The following is a 21,168-nucleotide window of genomic DNA, read 5'->3' on the forward strand; positions in this document are numbered from 1 at the left end:
CTTTTAAATAAAGTCAAATTTCAAAAATAGATTATTTCATAATCTGATAATATATATTTAACAAAATTAGAGACAATATATTAAATTATTACTTAATCAGCATCTTAACCATATAGAAACTTTCATTCACATTTGCTGAACAGTAATTTTTTCTTTATTGGTTTGCCAATATGGTAGTGAAATTGTGATGAAATTACTAATCACTACAAGTACAAATGCTTTTGCCAGCAAAAGTCAGAAAGGTTTATAAGAAGTTTAAAACGTCACATTAATTTTTCTACCCACTCTGACTTTTCTAGATTCTTTCATTAGAAATGATGGATCCTTTCTTCATAAGCATAAAAGAGTTCTGAACTCAGAAGAGAAATTCCACTCAGTTTAGGCTGTTAAGTCATTCCTGTGGATTTGCTTCTTTTTATCTTCATACTTACAACTCTTTACTAGAAAAAAATAAGTAAAATGTAAAAATGAATAATATGATCAAAATCAAACCCTAACACATCCAATGGTAATAAGTACATTTAGGACATATAAAATACATCCTAATACAGCTTAAGGTAGTAAGCACATATAGGTCATATAAATTTCTGAGTGCATAGCCAGCAGTAACTGCTGAGCATCACTGGGGATGTCCCAACCCCCCCCCAAAAAAAAAAGTTATAATACTCAAGTAGTACATATCAGCAAGAACTCATACTTCTAAAGATTTTTGTAATTGATAAAGAACCATCAGAATATTTAAAATGAATAACTTGAAGATCACAACACATTAGTAATAGGAGACTTCAATAAATAGATCAACTAGGACAAAACTCAAATTGGAAGCACTTTGTTTAAAGAAGAAATGGGGAAGAAGGGCTTAAGAGACATATATATATAAATATATATAAATATATGATATATCTAGCATAATATATATGTGTATATATAAAAATCTGAAAGATTTTAAGATCAGGCACTCAGCAAGATTGCCCACTCTCACCCTATTCCTTAATATAGTATTGGAAGTCCTTGCAGAACAATTAGTCTGGGAAGTAATTAATATAAAGGTCATTTGGATAGGAAAAGAAATAAAATTCTCACTATTTGTGAATAACATATTGCCATAGATAGAAAACTCTAAAGACTATAAAAAAGTTTGCATAAACATTGTATTTGAAAAAAGCAGTTAGTAGCAATAGTACCGTAAAACAGCAGGTTACAAAATTAGCATGTAGAAATTGGTACCTTTTTTGCATACAAATAATGAAATAGAAGAGTGAAATTGAAAAAAAATTTTTCATTCACAATTGTGTCTCAGTAAATACCTCGGAATCAGCTTAACAAGAAAGGTAAAAGACTTATAAGAAGAAACTATAGGGAGGCTTCAGCAGGCAAGATGGGGACGACATGGCTCATGCTGTAGGCTTTGTGGCCAAGCTTAGGGGAAGATGCTACCTCCAGCTGCCCCCACAGCCTTCTCTCTCTTTCCTCTCAGACCCCGCCCGGGGTGCCAGCCAGGTGGGTCCCAGAGAGCATTTTAAAGGGGACAGACCTCAGGCCTCCCCATCCTGCACGGCGGCGGGGGTGGGGGTGGGGGACTGTTTAACTTTCGGCTTCCAGCATAAGGATCCAAATTCCTCTCTGTGAGCTGGAAGCTTCAGCAGGTAATAGGGGGACAGTGTGGCTCCAAGCTGTAGGCTTTCTGGCCAATTTAGGGCAAGATGCGGCCTCTGGCTGCCCCCCACAGCCTCTCTCTCCTTCCTCCCAGACCCCGGGGTTACCCCGGCCGCCTGCCCGGGATGCCAGCAAGGTGGGTCCCAGCAAGCAGCTTAAAGGGGACCCCAGACCTCCCCCATCCCCCACCCTGCACCAGAGGCATGTATTGGGGGAGGGGACTGGTGAACTTCCCTTCCCACTAATCCCCATTCTTGAACTGCGCAGGGGGGCTATTAAAATTTATATAGATTTATAGAATATCATATAGTTTAATCCACTTTGCATTATACAGTATAGATTGTTAAATAGGATATCATAGGTGTTCATCTTTGTTTATAATATACAGAATGTATGTTGTATTATTCCCTTCCCCCATTGGCTCACCCCATACAGGCTTATTTCTAGTTCTGACCCCCACTGTCTATTACCCCACATGTAACCATTTTTACCCTCAGGTCTTCACTCCTTAGGAAGCAGATTAATATCCTCTCTCAAGCTAACTGCCAGCCAGCTCCCAAAATGAAAAAAATAAGACTCTCAGCCTGAGAAGTAACCAAAACTCTGTTCCTATCAATTTTATTATCAATGAACTCCTATCCTCCAACTCCCTTCACTGGGTACCTGTGCTTGCTACCATAATCACTGTCCGAGATGCCCCCACTCAAAGACATTTCCAGATACAGGAGTGCTGGTATTTGTTTACAGACTCCAGATGGCCAAATCACAGATCAAAGTGGTGCCCTGATAACAACACCCTTCCCCCGACTATTTCTAAAACATAAAAGGGTCATGTGTATCTCCTTTGTATATCTTAGATGTATTCCCTTAACATCTATAACTCTTTTTAAATATTCTCTTATGTAGTGACAATTTTGCCCACTGTATTTTTGTTTGTTTGTTTGTTTGCTTTTTCCCTTGAAATCTGTTCAATAAACAATGCTGGTAGAAGAGTATCTCTATAGAATTCATGTTAGAACCAAGTTACGGGGAATGTTGGACTTGCTCCTTCAGCCCCCAAATGCACCAACAGTACCTTGTGGCATTGTTTCTCTTTTGCATAGACACATTAAAATGGAAAAATATTACATATGCAAACAAGTTCTTATCTAATAGAGATGGGAATACAAATTTTGAAATGCAGTTAGGCCTTATACCCTGAACACTGGCATAATGATTTGGCTTAGGCCTCAGAAGAATGGGCATTGCCCATATACCCATGTAAAATGGATTCCATCTATGGAAACAACCACAATTGTCCATAACATTACCAGGACACAAACCTCTGCCAGGGAAGACCCTACCATTGCTCTGGCACTGACTTACTCCAAAGAGTGCTCTCAACACCCAGATGACTCAGGAACAACCTGCTTGCAGGGAATGTCTCTCCACATCTAATGGTGAGGTGAAACTAGAGGATGTTCCACATCATCCTGACTTCGAGCAAGGAAATGCACAGAATCCAGAATCTTTAAATACAGAACCTGACACAACAACAGCTAAAGTGCAAAAAAGTTTCACCAGGACCAAGGAGAATGACTCAAGAGTTGGACAGAGTGGTATGCCTGGAGCCCAGAGACGATCTTATACCAATAAACTTCTGGGGTGAGGCCTTCTTGTAATCAGGCCAAGGATTTTTTTTCCCGTTTTCCCCATATTTTGCTGGGTCTATGAAAACAATGATGATTGCCACTTTCACATCTTTGCTACTGTATCCTTTAAGAAACACTTATCCTTTAAGAAAGAAAAAAAAAACAGTTTACTGAACTTAAAAAAATGACTGTAGTAGAATGCCAGTCTCCAATACAGGCAGGGGATGGGAAGGAGGGAGGGAGGGCATTGGGGGTGGGAATTTTGTACTGGTGATGGGGCGTGTTCTGTTTGTGACTGAAACCCAACTATAATCACGTTTGTAATCATGGTGCTTAAATAAAAAATTAAAAAAAGAAAACCATAAGCAACTACACAAGAAAATGGAAATATCCCTTGTTCATAGATTGGAAGGGTTAGCACTGTTAGAATAACAATCTTTGCCAAAACATTATACAGATTCATTGTCATCCCTCTAAAAATACTTACGGCATTTTTAAAAGACATAGATCCACTGCATACTTTGATACTTATACGTAAATATGTAAGTAAAAATGGGAAAATTCTCTTTATCCAACTTCACACTTAACTATTAACCAAAACTATGGTGCTGAAATAAGGACAGACTCTAATAGCAGCATAGAATTGAGAGTCCAGAGACAGATCCTCAGGTACACAGACAGTTGATCTTTAAAATAGGAGCAAAAATTATGTAGTGGAATAGGAAAGAGAGTTATCATCAGTGATTTAACATCCTACATCAGAGAGAGAGATAGAGAATAGTCTCACTCATCGATGGATTTTAAGAAAAGTAAAAGACATTGTTGTAATAATACTCCGAGAAGGAGCAGCTTATGATAGGAAGCTCACGACAAATAGCAGTGAGTGCTGTGAGAGAAACAGCTACACTAACAACAATCATGACAATGTTAATGAGTGAGAGAAGTAGAATGCCTGTCTCGCATACAGGCAGGGGTGGGGGAGGAAGGAGATGGGAGCATTGGTGGTGGGAATGTTGCACTGGTCAAAGGGGGTGTTCTTTTTATGACTGAAATTCAACTACAAATACGTTTTTGTAATCATGATACTTAAAGATATTATTTAAAAAATAACATCACTTCCTAGCAAACATAAGCACAGGTAAACAAATGAGACTACATAAAACTAAGAAGTTTCTACCATGATAGTACATCAGAATCCATAAAACTCATGGAAGAATACATTGAAAGAACTCTATAGGAGATTGACCACTCGTGTGTCATCAATGAGATGGCCACAGAGGCAAAAACTACAAAAACAAAAATAAGTGGATTCGATCAAATTAAGAAGCTTCTGCACAGCGAAAGAAACTAGGCTATAATTAAAAGATACCCTAGTTAATAGGGATAAATCTTTGTACAAGATATATAAGATAATAATATCCCAGACATATCAAAAACAACAACAAAACCCCCCAATAACTCAATCCAAAAATAGCAAGAGATGTTGAACAGATGCATCCTTAAAGAAGACATACAGATGGCAATTAAACATATGAAAAAATTGATTAGGGAAATACAAATCAAAACATTTAAATATCTCACCTCAGTGAAAACAGCACATATCAAAAAGTATGAAAACAACCTGTATTGCAGGGATCTGATGAGAAATCAACCCATCTCCAATGTTGCTTGGTTCAGTCTCGATGGAGAGCAATATTAAGCTCTCTTTCTCAAAAAGAAAAACAAAACAAAACAAAACAAACCCAAAAGAATAGGAATTGCAGTCCCATATGACCCAGTGATATAACTTCTACTCACCAAACAGAAAAACATAAATTCAAAAGGATATATGCCCATTTAAGTCATTTTAGCACTTTAAAAACCACAATAGAGGGCCAGAGCAGTGGTGCAAGTGATAGGGCATCTGCCTTGCCCGCACTAGCCTAGGATGGATTGCAGTTCGATCCCTGGCATCCGATATGATCCCCCAAGTCAGGAGCAATTTCTGAGCGCATAGCCAGGAGTAGCCCCTGAGAGTCACTGGGTGTGGCCAAAAAAAAAAACCAACAAAAACAAAACAAAACCCCTATCTTTTCCCTATGGTCTGGAGACATTCAATTGATGATTCTAAGACTTTATCACAACTATCCTCTTTTTTCTTTTTTCTTTTTTTTTAGTGGGAGGGCATGCATCTGTTGTGCTCAGGAGATTGTTTAGGGTGCTCGGGATCAAACCTGGTTGAGCTGCATGCATCTGGCCCAAGAACCATTGTAATTAAAATCACAGAAAATTTTTTTAGTCTTTTATCTACCTCTCTTATAGTACTCATTATTGATCATTCCTTTGCTAAATTTTCAGTTGACATTATGATACAACTTTAAACCTCTGACCCCTTTCTTTTTACCTCTGTTAGGATAACTTTTCAGCTGGTTTACAGTTATTCTTCACTTGTATGTCAATTATGCGTCCATGGTCCTCACAGCTCTGTTTTTTGCCCATTTTGGAACTACTGGAGGGAAAGATCAGAAGTAAAGACACAGGGGGAAAGCTGCTGCAATACTTCAGATGAGGCTCTGACACAAGGGAGCGGTAGTAGGAATGGAAAGGAGAGATAAATGAAATGGGAAGGTCTGAGAGAAGAAAAATCATCTAACAAACCCTAGGAGGTTAAATATGAAAATGAAAGACTAATACTCAATGCAGACATAAACATTTTAAATCATTTTTAAAAGAAACATAAATTTTTAACTGGCTGGAATCATCTTTAAATATGAGAGAGACAGACTTAAAATAAAATTTATCTATCTCAGAAGAATATTAGATACCTGTGAAAAGTCTTAAATTTGTGTTGTAAAAATAAAATTAGATAGGGGCCGGAGTGGTGGCGCAAATGGTAAGGCATCTGCTTATGCTTGACTAGGACAGACCGCGGTTTGATCCCCTGGCATCCCACATGGTCCCCCAAGCCAGGAAAGATTTCTGAGTGCATAGCCAGGAGTAACCCCTGAGCGGCACCAGGTGTGGCCCAAAAACTAAAAAAAAAAAAAAATTAGATAGTAAAATCAGATAGTCAACTGTGTGTGTTTCAAATCATATGCGAGATTACAAAATGATAAAGAGATGAGGAAAGCTTATGCATAAGAAAAAATTGATATTCTGTTCTATGGGATGGCAAATTTAGCTTTTAAAGTATTTAATACTAATGATAAAATATCAAACTATATTTTGTGGCTGAGTATATAGAAATGCAAATTATGTTAGAAGAAAGAAAATACAAAAACTATGACAAATCAAAAAAAAGAAAGAACATCTCTTTTTTTTAGGATGGCCAAGATGGTAAGAAGCAATAAAACAGAGCTTGAAAAGATGTAAGAACTTCAAACCCGGTGTAAGTCAGACTGAGCTAAAATTGCTAGGAACTAAACAGTGTTCCCTCAAAGTTCATGAGTGAGTACTTTAACCTCCAAAGTGGGTTTCTTAGGACACAGGACCTTTAAAGACACAGATAAGGCCAAGAGAGGCATTAACGGTGAGATCCTAATCCAAATGATAAGTAGTTTTCTCATTAAAAGAAAGAGGCACCAGAAATCTCTTTCTCACAAGCACATGAAAAGAAAAAAAGGACTGTAAAGATGCAGCAAGGAAAAAAAAAAAAAAAGTGGTCACCTATAATCCAGGGAGAGAGAACTTGTCAGAAATTAACCCTTTTGGAACCTTAATTCTTTAAATATGAACTTGACCTTGATCTTGAACTGAAAACTTCAAGAACTAAGAAAACTTAATTTAGGGGTGAGGGGGGAGTACAGAGGAGAGGTGCTTGCCATACATATTGATTGATCTTACAATTGATTAATTGCTGCTTGATTCCTGGCACTCTCTTGCTCCTTGAGCTTTAGAAGGGGTCATTCCTGAGAACAGCCCCATAAATAATGCCTGAAGTCTGATCTAAGGGGAAAGGCTTACAGCTTTACACCACTGAATAAAATGTTAGCTGTGGGTTCACAGTAAATTAATTTGTCTATATTGAGGACAGTTCCTTCAGTCAACTCTATTTTATTGCCAATTTTTTAATCATGATGGGTCTTGAATCTTTTCAAATGCATTCTCTTCATTACTGAGAGAACTATATGATTTTTATTTTCCTTGTATTGCTATGATATTATTTTATTGATTTTCTTGTATTTGAAAACATCTTGCATCCTTAAAATAACTATTATTTAGTCACAGTGAACAACTTTTCTGACATAGTATTGATTTAGTTCGTTAATTAACAATATTAAAACTGATAGGTTCATGCATACATAGGTCCAACACCAGGTGCCTGTTTCCCTTCTCATACACCTCTCCAACCCCCCAGGAACCTCAGTTGTATAGACCAGCTTTCCATTATTTTCATTTAAAGAAATTATTGCTGGGGTTAGAGCGATAGTGCAGTGGTAGGATGTTTGCTTTGCACGCAGTTGACCCAGGAAGGACTTAGGTTCAATCCTTAGAGTACTATATGCCCCCCCCCCAAGGCAGGAGTGTGGCCCCAAATCCCCCCAAATATTGTTTTGTTAAGGAAATTATTGTTATAGGCATTATTGCATACAGTGCTGTTAATAATAGGGTTTTATGCATAAAGTATTTCTTCCCCACACTAAATATAAATGTTTGTCTTAAGCAAAGGCAGAGACAATATTAGATTTTTAAAAAAGCATGAGTTAAGGGCCCGGAGAGATAGCACAGCGGCGTTTGCCTTGCAAGCAGCCGATCCAGGACCAAAGGTGGTTGGTTCGAATTCCGGTGTCCCATATGGTCCCCCGTGCCTGCCAGGAGCTATTTCTGAGCAGACAGCCAGGAGTAACCCCTGAGCACTGCCAGGTGTGGCCCAAAAATCAAAAAAAAAAAAAAAAAAAAAACCCAAACCAAAAAAAAGCATGAGTTAAATAAAATATGCCTATAAAACACTTTTACATCACATCAGTTTGTTGATTTTAAAGCAAAATAACAAAAATATACATTATTTTAAAAAGTCAAGGAATTTTATCACTATTAACAGGATGAATTTCAGAACAAAAATATTACCAGAAATAGTCATTTAATACTGCAAATAAAGTATAAATCATGTAAGATGCCTATGTAGATAAGTACCTAACACTGAGCTTCAAGTTATCTGACAGATATTAATAAATAGGACTGCAAGAAGAAAAAAAGGCTTAAAGTATTAGGCATTTTAAGAAATACATTTTAAGAAACAAATCTCAATAATGATAACAACAGGTAAGCAGAAAACAATAAGGTAACAGAAGATGTAAATTATTAGCAAATTTAATTGATTTCCTTATGTAAGAATAAGACAAGTACCTACCTAATACATATTACTTTCACCAGTACTCAAAACTTATACAAGGGAAATCCTATTAAATAAATAGATCATAAAATAATTCTCAATGAACTTAAAAAGATTCAGATCATATATTACATGTCTGTGATTAGATGGAATTAAATTAGAATTTATGAACAGAAATATCTCTGGAAAAAAATCTACAAATATCACAAATAAAATAACCCACAACTCAAAGAAAAAAGTCAAGAAAAATTAGAAAGTGTTAGGAACTAAAATGAAACCACAGTTATAAAAAGTTGTGGAGTGCCACATAAGAAGGACTGAATGTGGAATTTATAGCACTAAATGTTTATATTGGGAGAAAAAGAAAGTAAATCGAGGACCACAACTTCCCTTGAGAAATATAAATGAGTAAGAATAAGCTGTAAATAAGCACAAACTCATTAAGATCAGGGCTAGAGAAAAGTTCAGCGACTCTGAGTGCATGCTTTGCAGAAGGGAGGTCTACATTTGATCCTTATTTTTCTACCCTGAGAAAATAATGTTAGGAAAAATCCCAAACAGAAAGCAGAGGAGCCCTGAATACTATGATGACAAAAATAAACAAACAAACAAATAAAAATAAGAGTGAAAATCAGAAAAATAGAAAACAGATAAACAGTTTAAGTAGGATGTTGGGGGAGGAGAGAAACAATTATAAATATCAAAACCTGAAGAAGTATTAATCAACCCTATATATCCTGTATGTTAAACGACAAAGAGAACTTGAGAACATTAAGGAAAGCTTTATGGTAATAAATAAAACTATTCTGGTAAAGTGAATAAACTCCTTGAAAAACGTAAGCTTTGAAATGATCAAAGCAGACACAATACATAGGAACAATAAATTTAATAGCTCTATTTCACACCAAATAAATTAAGATTTATTGGTTTTGTTTTTGCTTTGGGTTACACCTGTCAATACTCAGGTGTCATCCAAGCTCTGCATGGTGGATGGGCCCAGGGCATTATGTGGGATACAGGGAATAGAACCTGTGTTGATGTTGAGCATGTGCAAGGCAAGCGCCACACCCATTGTACTATCACTCTGGCCTCAGGGAGGATAAGTGGCGAGTCTATCAAACAATCTAAGTAATGTCACTGAAAATAAAGACTTCTGGGGCTGGAGAGATAGCATGGAGGTAAGGCGTTTGCCTTTCATGCAAGAGGTCATCGGTTCGAATCCCAGCGTCCCATATGGTCCCCCGTGCCTGCCAGGAGCAATTTCTGAGCATGGAGCCAGGAGTAACCCCTGAGCACTGCCGGGTGTGACCTAAAAACCACAAAAAAAAAAAAAAAAAAAAAAAAAAAAGAAAATAAAGACTTCTGAAAATTATCTTTTCTTGAGAACTTTAACAAATCTGGCAAAATGGTAGAATGGACTATTGCCAGTTTCTGAAAATTAGCCAACAGTTACAATTTTATTGAGATGTATGGCATTTTTATAACTTATGCTCATTACATTCCAGTTTTGTGTGGTTTTTGAAGAAAATAAATAATAGCCTGTATTTATGGATAGACAGTGGCCATGGGGAAAAACTTAGGCAATAGGGCTGGAGCCAAATAAGGTGCTTGTCTTGCACCTTATGAGCTGGACCATCTGCACCCCATATACTGAGTTTTCATTAAGAATTGTCCCATGGGCCCGGAGAGATAGCACAGCGGCGTTTGCCTTGCAAGCAGCCGATCCAGGACCAAAGGTGGTTGGTTCGAATCCCGGTGTCCCATATGGTCCCCCGTGCCTGCCAGGAGCTATTTCTGAGCAGACAGCCAGGAGTAACCCTTGAGCACCGCCAGGTGTGACCCAAAAACCAAAAAAAAAAAAAAAAAAGAATTGTCCCTAAGCACACAGCCAGGAGTAAGCATGCTGGATATACACCCCCCCCCCAATAAAAACGAAACTAATTTTTTTTTTAAAAAAAGAAAAAGAAAAGAAAAAACATCCCTAGAACTTTTCAATCTTAATCCCAATGAGATATTATTATTTGATTGTCTAGTAGTTTCCTGTAAGGCACGATATGTAAAGTTCTTTGTTATTTGACCCACCTCAGCAGTTGTCAGCATTCAGCAATCATTGATGGCCATTTGAGTAGTTCATGACTAAGGTCGACGACAACAACAAAGCCCCATGAAAGCTATGTGCTCACACAGGCAAAGAGCAAATGATAATACCTATCCCTGAAGGAGCCCAGACATTATGTAAATATGTTAATTGAACTAAATAAAGTACACTGTGTTTAAGAACTAAAGAAAGTATGAGAACAACATTGTACCAATCAAGTAAATTCAATAAGGAAGTAGAAATTAGTACTGGAGAGACACGAAAACTATGGTGCACTTGTTGAACACTCGGAGGCCTGGGTTCAATTCCTGAAAGTGCAATTGTCCTAGGAGCCTACAATGCAGCACTATGCCAGGAGTCAGTAGTTCCTGAACATCACTGGGCATGCCCTCAAATGAAATTTTAGATGTTAAGATAGGTGTGAAGAAAGGAAAGAAGGCAGGCAGAAGAAAGGAGAAAATAATTAAAATAATACCAAATCTTCACAAATTCTTCCAGACCATGGAGGTGTTAATTATCACTAATGCATTACAGAGATAAGTTCACATTAACACCAAAACCAGGTTAAGTCATTACATGGGGGAATAAACCCCAAAATTATACTTCCATATTCCACGTTAACAAAATGAAAATGTTTTAGTAAAATTTTAGCAAATCAAGTATCCTGACTTATTGAAAGGGTAATGTGATTTAGATTATACATACAACATTTAACACTTGAAAATTGATAAAAAAAATATTCCCCATTAACAAATTTAGAGATAGCACAGTGGTAGCATTGGCCTTGCATGCAGCTGATCCAGGACGAATGGTGGTTTGAATCCCACCATCCCCGTGCCTGCCAGGAGCAATTTTTGAGCACAGAGCCAGGAGTAACTCCTGAGCACTGCTGAGTGTGACCCAAAATCAAAAACAAAAAAATTAAAAAAAAAACTTTGTGTGACCATATTAATGAATGCAATTTGACACAATTCCAATATTCATTCCAGGTAAAAAGTCACAGAGAATGAGAGAATAAAGATACATGAGTTATCATGTAAAAATAAATGATAATATAATTTTTTTTTGTATGTTGGGGAGGAACTTCCCAAGTGGTACTCAGGAAAAATAGGTCAGTGGGGAGGGACTGAGGCTCTTGCAATTCTCTACCAGTTGGCTGTTGGTTCAATACCAAGGACCACGGATGTAGTAGTCTGCAGTGGTGGGAATTGCTGAGAGAGCCAAAGTTCTCCTCCAGAGCCAGACTTGGTGATGCTCATGGAGACATGTGGAAGAACTTGGGTAAACCACATTTATGTGCCTTTACTCCTGTACTAATTCTCTTATAAGATTCTCTAATAAGATCACATTTAATGATAAAAGACTGAAAAATTTCACTCCTTTCACATTAAAATCAGGAGAAAGATATAATCTTATTTCTATGTACCACTGATACATAGAGAGTTAAACAAATATAATAAGACAAAAAAGAGGGGGCTGCAGGTTTCAAGAGCCACCCTCTGAGTGGGAGAAACTATTCACCCAATACCCATCAGAGAAGGGTCTAATCTCCAAAATATACAAGGCACTGACAGAACTTTACAAGAAAAAATATCTAACGCCATCAAAAAATTGGGAGAAGAAATGAACAGATACTTTGTCAAAGAAGAATACAAATGGCAAAAAGACACATGAAAAAATGCTCCACATCACTAATCATCAGGGAGATGCAAATCAAAACAACTATGAGGTACCACCTCACGCCACAGAGATTGGCATACATCACAAAGAAGGGCAATAAGCAGTGCTGGCAGGGATGTGGAGAGAAAGGAACTCTTATTCACTGCTGGTAGGAATGCCGTCTAGTCCAACCTTTATGGAAAGGGATATGGAGATTCCTCCAAAAACTGGAAATTGAGCTCCCATATGATCGAGCTATACCACTCCTAGGGATATACCCTAGGAACACAAAAATACAATACAAAAATCCTTTTCTTACATCTATATTCGTTGCAGTGCTACTTATAATAGCCAGACTCTGGAAACAACCAAGATGTCCTTCAATGGATGAATGGCTAAAGAAACTATGGTACATATACACAATGAAATATTATGCAGCCATCAGGAGCGATGAAGTCATAGAATTTTCCTATACATGGATGTACATGGAATCTATTATGCTGAGTGAAATAAGTCAGAGGGAGAGAGAAAAATGCAGAATAGTCTTACTCATCTATGGGTTTTAACAGGAATAAAAGACATTTTTGCAGTAATTCTCAGAGACAGGAGAGGAGGGCTGGAAGGGCCAGCTCACTACATGAAGCTCACCACAAAGAGTGATGAGTGTTTTAGAGAAATAACTACATTGAGAACTATCATAACAATGTGAATGAAGGAGGGAAGTAGAAGCCTGTCAACAGTATAGATGGGGGTGGGGTGGGGTGGAGGGAGATCTGTGACATTGGTGATAGGAATGTTGCACTGGTGAAGGGTGGTGTTCTTTGCATGACTGAAACCCAACTACAAGCATATTTGTAATCAAGCTGTTTAAATACAGATATATATATAGAAGTAAATGGTGAGCAAATTTTGAAAAAAAAAAAAAAAGAGGGGGCTGGAGGCATAGTACAGAGGGTAGGGTTCTTGCCTTGCATGTGGCCAACCTGAGTTTGATCCCCACAGCCATATCCCACTCACCCCAGCCTTGCCAGTAGTGATTCCTGAGTGCATCCCTAGCTGTGGCCAAAAAAAAACAAGAAAAGAAATAAAAGTCATTCATTCCAAGAAGAAATTAAAACACATTTTATTTGTATGATTGCTGAAAATCTAGTAGAATCAACTAAATAGTAATTAAAAGTAACAAGGACAATTTATAAAGTGGCATGATACACCAAAATATAAAAATGGTATTTCTTTTTCTTTTTTTTTTTTGTTTTTGTTTTTGGGGCCACAACCGTTTGATACTCAGGGGTTACTCCTGGCTAAGCACTCAGAAATCGCCCCTGGCTTGGGGGGACCATATGGGACCCGGGGGATCGAACGGAGGTCCTTCCTTGGCTAGTGCTTGCAAGGCAGACACCTTACCTCTAGCGCCACCTCGCCGGCCCCATAAAAATAATATTTCTTATAATAGCAAACAACTGAAATTAAAAAAATAATCCAGGGTGTGGGGAAAAATAATCCCATTTACAGTGAAATCAATGGAATACATGCAAAATTTATATGATGAAAATGAAAAATCAGTGTTTAAATTAAGGAAGATTACAATGAATGGAGGAATACATCATGTTAATGAGCCAGATAATAGCACAATTACTATGTTAACTCAAACTCATCTGTGGATTCAAGAAACTCTCTTAAGGAAATTAGAAAATATACCCTGTAAAGCATGAGGACATGGAAAAGACCTTCAGTAGCTAAGGTCACTTTAATAAAGGATAAAGTCAATGATCAGCAACCTGATTCCAAGACATATTACAAAAATAATCAAGACAGTGTTACTGGAATAAGTAGATTAGCATAATAACTTAGATAAACATATAGATACATATAATATATTAGAAAAAATTTGTTTGAAAAATACATCAATGGATCCAGATATATAGGGTCCAGAGATAAGAAACAGATATAGTGATAACAAGTGATTTTTAACAAAGTTGCAAAGATCATTTAGTTAAGACAGGATTTTTTTTTCCCCAATAAGTGATGCTAGAATAACTAGATTTCCAAATGCAAAACTAGAATAAAAGTTTCTCAATTCAGGACCGGAGCGGTGGCAGGGAGCGGGAAGGTGTCTGCCTTGCTGGCGCTAGCCTAGGACAGACTGCAGTTCGATCCCCGGGCGTCCTTTATGGTCCCCCAAGCCAGGAGCGATTTCTGAGCTTATAGCTAGGAGTAACCCCTGAGTGTCACCGGGTGTGGCCCAAAAAAACAAACCAAACCTTTCTCAGTTCAATTCTAATACCACTCAAAATTAACACAATACACTGACTCAAATATAGTCTAACATTACAGTGCTATTACAAAAATTATAACAGAAAGATCTGTGGTTTGGGTCATTAGAGCTTTCTTAGATACTATAATAGTTTGTTCTCAGAAAACAATATTTAAAAAATGAAGAGGTACTATAAACAACTTTTAAACTTTTATCTCATGGTAGTTTTAATAAAAATACAGGAAAAATGGGCCCGGAGAGATAGTACAGTGGCGTTTGCCTTGCAAGCAGCCGATCCAGGACCAAAGGTGGTTGGTTCGAATCCCGGTGTCCCATAGGGTCCCCTGTGCCTGCCAGGAGCTATTTCTGAGCAGACAGCCAGGAGTAACTCCTGAGCACTGCCGGGTGTGGCCCAAAAACGAAAAAAAAAAAAATACAGGAAAAATGAGTAAAAAAGTAAAACAAATATAGGAGGAAATAATCAAAAGACCATGTATCTGATAAAGAATACATAAAGAACATTGCCAGTACACAACTGACAACAGATGGTTTTATTTTATTTTATCGTGGATGATTTAATTTTAGAAGTGAAAGAAGGGCAAAGAAATATTGAAAAAAAAAGAATGAAAATAAAAATTAGAAAACAAAGTTGTAGGGGCTGGAGCAATAACATGGTGGGGAGGGCATTTACCTTGCATATGACGGGCCCTGGTTTGATTCCTGACATTTCATATGGTCTCCTGAGCCTATCAGGAGTGATTTCTGAGTGCAGAGCCAAGAGTAACCCCTGAGAACCACTGAGTATGACCCTCCCCCCACCTTGCAAAATGTTGTACAGCCATAGAAATAGCTCAGAGGTTGAGCATATGTCTGGCAGGCAAGAAGCCAAGGGCTAGAAGTAAGCACTAAACATCATACTACTCATCTGTTCTGGTTTTGTGGCCCCAAATAACCAAACCAAAAAACCCCAAACTCAATCCCAACCCCAAATAAAACTGTTTCAAGCTTGTTTTAGGAAAATGGTAAACTACATCATCAAGAAGAAAAGTGTAAATTTAAAGAATAGGTTATAAAGATGAAAATATGGACTGGAGCGATAGCACAGGGGTAAGGTGTTTGCCTTGCATGTGGCCAATACAGCATGGATCCTGGTTCAAATCCCGGCATAACATATGACCCCCGAGCCTGCCAGGAGTAACTTCTAAGCACAGAGCCAGGAGTAACCCATGAGTGCTGCCAGGTATGACCCAAAAAAACCAGAAAAAATAAGATGAAAATATATAGTGGAGTGATTGTATAATTGGAATTTTACTTATAGTTTATGAAAAGATTTCATTCATTCATTCAGTTCACATTTAAGGTTAATATAAAATTTCAATATGACTAAGGATCTAGCAGGATATTTAAACTTCAATATGAGAAGCAAGGACTGGATATCTCTATCAGACTGTAGATCTTTCTTTCATATGTTAGGTAGAAAATTCTAAAAATTCTACAAATACCCAGCTTTATTGAACAATTATTGTCAAATACAGTGTTATATCAGCCAATTTTTAGAGTTTAATTTCCTTGTTATTCCTCAGAATATGTAGAAGCACATAGGCTGAACTTGAACAAATACTGAAGGAAACTCAGCAGGAAATTACTGTCTAAACATGTATACAAAAAAGGCACCCATGCGTATGTGGGGGTGACAGAGGACAAAAGAGATAACTAAAATGTTCAAGTTCATTACAATCATGTAATAATTTTCCAGGAATATGTCACAAATTTGAAGTTTGGGCTTAAATTAGGTTCAAATGACCTGCAATGAGAAGTATTTGTTAATATTTTTCATATAAAAAGTAATTTTTGATTTTTACAGTAAGTGATATAAGCTCAAAGTAAAATTATAAAATATCCTAGATCTTAAAATGCATAATGTATTTAAGTATTTTAGTAAATATACAATGATAACATTTTGTGTATTTTCATTTTTCTTTAATCCTCAAAATAGGTATTTATTATTTTTACATACAGCTTATTTGTCCTAATAAAATGTCATATAACTATATTAAATAAAGTGAGTAACTAAATTATAACAAAATATATAACTAAATAAAGCATGCAAACAAAAATGTAGTGTGACATTTGAACTTAAAAGTATTTCTTGGGGATGGAGAGACCTCAATGTACTGAGTACATACTTTCATGTGGTAGGCAGGGTGTTTGATCTCCAGGCATCTGCGCTCCCAAACACTGCTGGGAATGACATCTGAGTACAGATTTTTGGAGTAACTGGGCATGGCTTCCCCAAAACAAATAAATTATCAAAAGTATTTCTTATAGCACTTTCAATACCCAGCTTAAAGTTTAAGCACACAATTTTTTTTCTGTAGGGTCAGGATCTTTGCTCAAAGTACTGAAACACATGGCATTTGCTTGCAGGTGGAAGTCTCAGGTTTGGTACTTGGAACTGCACCCGAACACTGCAGGGGAACCTCCAGAACACTACTAAGTCAGCTCAGACTAACATCATTGATGAATGCAGATACAAAAAATACTCAATGAAGTCTTGGCAAACTGACCCCAAGAACATACCAGAGAAATCAGTCATCAAGACCAGGTGGGCTTTCATCTCAGAAACAGGAGGTTGAATTAGTATGTGCAAATCAATTAATGTAATGCACCACATTAACCAAAAGATAAAACTCACATGGTCACTTCATTGGATGCTGAGAAGATTAAATATAAATCTCTTCCAAGAGTCAATATAAATTTATGGCCAAATAAACCCCAGTTATTTTGGGAAAAGAAAGTTTTCACTGGGAATAGAAAGAATATACTTCAATGTTGTGAAGGCTAGATATGATAACTCATAGCTAATATCACAATCATAAAGATGTCAGGATTTTACATATATAGAGAGGTGTTTATCTAAACTGCTGGGATTCTTTGATATTTTAAATCAATAGTAACTTAATAACATAGAACAGAAAAAAAATAACCTTAACATAAACCAATCAGTCTTAAAGGAATGAAGATATGTAGAACTTAAAGATACATAGCAAGATAGCAAAAAGGGCCAAAGATAGTAAAAGGAGAATTGATCCATAAAATCCTGTGTGTGTTGAAAAGAAGGTACACTAGAGAGCTTGGAGGAGGGAGGTGGGTACACTGATGGTAGGTGTGGTGTTAAAACTATGGAAACCAACATTAACAGTACTGCACATCACAGAATTTCAGTCAGTGAAGTTTAAAAAATATCAAATGTGAAAAGCACCAAATTGTCTTAAAATCAATTATTTAAAATTTAATTTACAGTGTTTTATCATAAAAGAAGGACACTGAGAAACAATTTTTAAGTTCTAACTACTTATCATTTAAAATTATGTAGGAAAAATATGCTTACTATTTCATAAACTTGTTAGCCAGTTTGGAATCCTGAGGCTTCTCCTTAATGAGTGACTGCTGTGAAAAAAAGAAGAAAAACAAAAGTAAAGTAAAAATATTGAGACCTCCAGATTCACATGCTGAAAACCCAACCACCTGCTGAACGAGGAGAGAACATTTCTTATTCTGATCAAAGTGTCTATCAGCACAGTGTACTCACTTCTATGGGAATCCAGGATACACTTCTTCAGGTTGGATAAGCATTTTATACCAAGTTAGCTCTGAGGCGTGTGGCAAAAAAGAACTTTGACTTAGTCTAATTTAAGTTCGAAATATCTATTTCATTATTGAATCTTTGTAAACTTCCTTACTCTGCCTATGCTAGTGGTACTCACTAAACTGAATATAACATTTTTATTCTATGGGAGCTGGAGTGATAGCACAGCAGACAGGGTGTTTGCCTTGCACGCGGCCAACCCAGGTTTGATCCCTGGCATCCTATCTGGTCCTTGGAACTTACCAGGAGAGATTTCTGAGTGCAGAGTCAGGAGTAACCCTGAGCACCACTGGATGTGGCCCCAAAATAATTTTTTTTACTCTAAAACCTCTTTAGATACAAAAAATTTATAGAAACCTGAGATAGGGCACTACCGTGCATGTGGATGACCAGAGTTCGATCCCTGTCATCCTTAAATTGTCCCTAAACCTATTAGGAGTAATTTCTGAGTGCATTACCAGGATTAACCCTGGCTACTATGGGTATGGTCCAAAAACAAGACAGAAAAAAAAACAGAACAATTTAAACTGTTTTACTAATAGAGCCTCCTTGAGAAAAAATTAATGAATGCTATTAATGGATAAAACCTCCAGGAAAAAAATTAATGAATATTTTAAGTATTAATGAGTTTATGTATTTTATATAAGTATATAAGTAGATCATAAAAACTGATTATATAGAAATATAAAAATATTTAATTTTGACAGTACTTTATAAATCAACAAAATGTTGCTTTACAGTCACATGCATTCAATACAGTGGGTAGGGTATTTTCCTTGCAAGAAGCAGATCCAAATTCAATCCCTGGCATCCTGTATTGTCCCCTGAATACAGAGCCAGAAGTAACCTGAGTACTGTCATGTGCATGTGTGGCCCAAAAAAGCAATACATAAAACAAAATTTACATAGAAAATGCAGTGTTATTTTATCAAAACGAGAGTTGTATATAAATGTTGTATATGTTAGATACATACCTACCCTATTTTTCGTACCATAAGACGTACATTTTCTTTTTTTTTTTTTTTTTTTTTTGGTTTTGGGCCACACCCAGTAACGCTCAGGGGTTACTCCTGGCTATGTGCTCAGAAGTTGCTCCTGGCTTGGGGGACCATATGGGACACCGGGGGATCGAACCAAGGTCCGTCCAAGGCTAGCGCAGGCAAGGCAGGCACCTCACCTTTAGCGCCACCGCCCGGCCCCAAGACGTACATTTTCTCCCAAAAGATGTCTTATGTAATGAATGCTACCTGAAGCTGAAGCCTGAGTGCAGGGGAGAGCATCTATAAACTATGTGTGCCTTATGGTTAGGTGTGTCTTATAGAGTGAAAAATATGGTATTTATTTAAATTAAAAATACTGTTTTCAGAAAATAAAACTCCAAACGAAAAGGAATAGGACCTTCACTTTCAGCCTATCTTGTTTGTGAAACTACTCTGTCCCCACAGTTACTTTTAATGAAGCTTGTTTTGTTTTCTTTTGGGGCCACTCCTGGTGCTGTTCAGGGGTTACTCCTTGTTCTGCACTTGGCTTGGGTGACCATATGGGATGCCAGGAATCATATGTGAGTTGTCCACATGCAAGAAAAATGCCCTATCTGCTGTGCTATTGCTCCAGCCCCTACAATCAAAATTCTATATGAATATTTAGCACTGAATGTCTTTAAACAAGAATTAGTTTTCTCATACTGATTTTAATGTGTAACTGTGCTTTTTTTTTAAGATCCTATGTGATATTATTACTAGTTTTTTTTAACTTTAAATAAAGCATAAAGTGGGGGCCAGAGAGTTAGCATGGAGGTAAGGCGTTTGCCTTTCATGCAGAAGGTCATCGGTTCGAATCCCGGCGTCCCATATGGTCCCCCGTGCCTGCTGGGAGCAATTTCTGAGCATGGAGCCAGGAGTGGCCCCTGAGCACTGCCGGGTGTGACCCAAAAACCACAAAAAAAAAAAATAAAGCATAAAGTAAAATGAAGAATTACAGAAGAAGGCAGTGGTGAAGGTGGAGGATACTGAAAGGGAATGACCTACTTTTACAGAACAACAAAAAAAAACAATAACACCTTGATCTTTTTATGAGATGATGATCTGACTCAAAGTGTGTTTTGGAAAAGGTACAGAAAAAGGCCTGGAAAAGGTATATGAAAAATTTAAGTTCAAGAGCATAAACACCGGCTAAGCTTTGCAAAAGCCGGCTCCCTGTGTGTGACACCAGGCGGGGAAAATCCGTGAAAGTACACCGGCCCAGTGGGGCTCAACTGTGAAAGACTGTGAGTGTGACCTGTCTATGTCTGTCTACTGTCCTCTTGCGTGAAACTCTTGCGAGTGGGGCAAGGAGAGGCTCCAGAAACCTCGCTCGCCCAGACGCCATTTTCAGGGAGGGACTTCAGAGCATAAAAACCGGCTAAGCTTTGCAAAAGCCGGCTCCCTGTGTGTGACACCAGGCGGGGAAAATCCGCGAAAGTACACCGGCCCATTGGGGCTCAACTGTGAAAGACTGTGAGTGTGACCTGTCTATGTCTGTCTACTGTCCTCTTGCGTGAAACTCTTGCGAGTGGGGCAAGGAGAGGCTCCAGAAACCTCGCTCGCCCAGACGCCATTTTCAGGGAGGGACTTCAGAGCATAAAAACCGGCTAAGCTTTGCAAAAGCCGGCTCCCTGTGTGTGACACCAGGCGGGGAAAATCCGCGAAAGTACACCGGCCCATTGGGGCTCAACTGTGAAAGACTGTGAGTGTGACCTGTCTATGTCTGTCTACTGTCTATGTGACCTGTCTATGTCTGTCTACTCCGCTTCGCTACGCGGCCGTGCACTCTTTCTAAGGAAAGAACTCCATTGCAACAAGAAGGAAAAATCACACTAAGAACGGCGCTATATCACAGAAGCAAACATTTCTCTCTGGACTGTCTTCTCTG

The 21,168-nt window shown here is 37.7% G+C and overlaps 2 protein-coding genes across 2 annotated transcripts in view; both read right to left on the reverse strand.

Moving 5' to 3' along the window:
• The window catches only part of BCLAF1 (BCL2 associated transcription factor 1), a 1,193,665-nt gene that overhangs the window by 42,948 nt on the left and 1,129,549 nt on the right, over positions 1–21,168 (reverse strand). The gene's annotated exons all lie outside the window — the stretch shown is intronic.
• Positions 121–21,168, reverse strand: part of AHI1 (Abelson helper integration site 1) — a 253,355-nt gene continuing 232,307 nt past the window's right edge. The window contains 2 exon segments of the mRNA XM_049788037.1: positions 121–440; positions 18,001–18,059. Of these exon segments, the coding sequence (XP_049643994.1) occupies positions 428–440; positions 18,001–18,059 (72 nt within the window). The 3' untranslated portion in view covers positions 121–427.

The sequence above is a fragment of the Suncus etruscus genome, chromosome 15 (genome assembly GCF_024139225.1).
Source record: "Suncus etruscus isolate mSunEtr1 chromosome 15, mSunEtr1.pri.cur, whole genome shotgun sequence".
NCBI lineage: Eukaryota > Metazoa > Chordata > Mammalia > Eulipotyphla > Soricidae > Suncus > Suncus etruscus.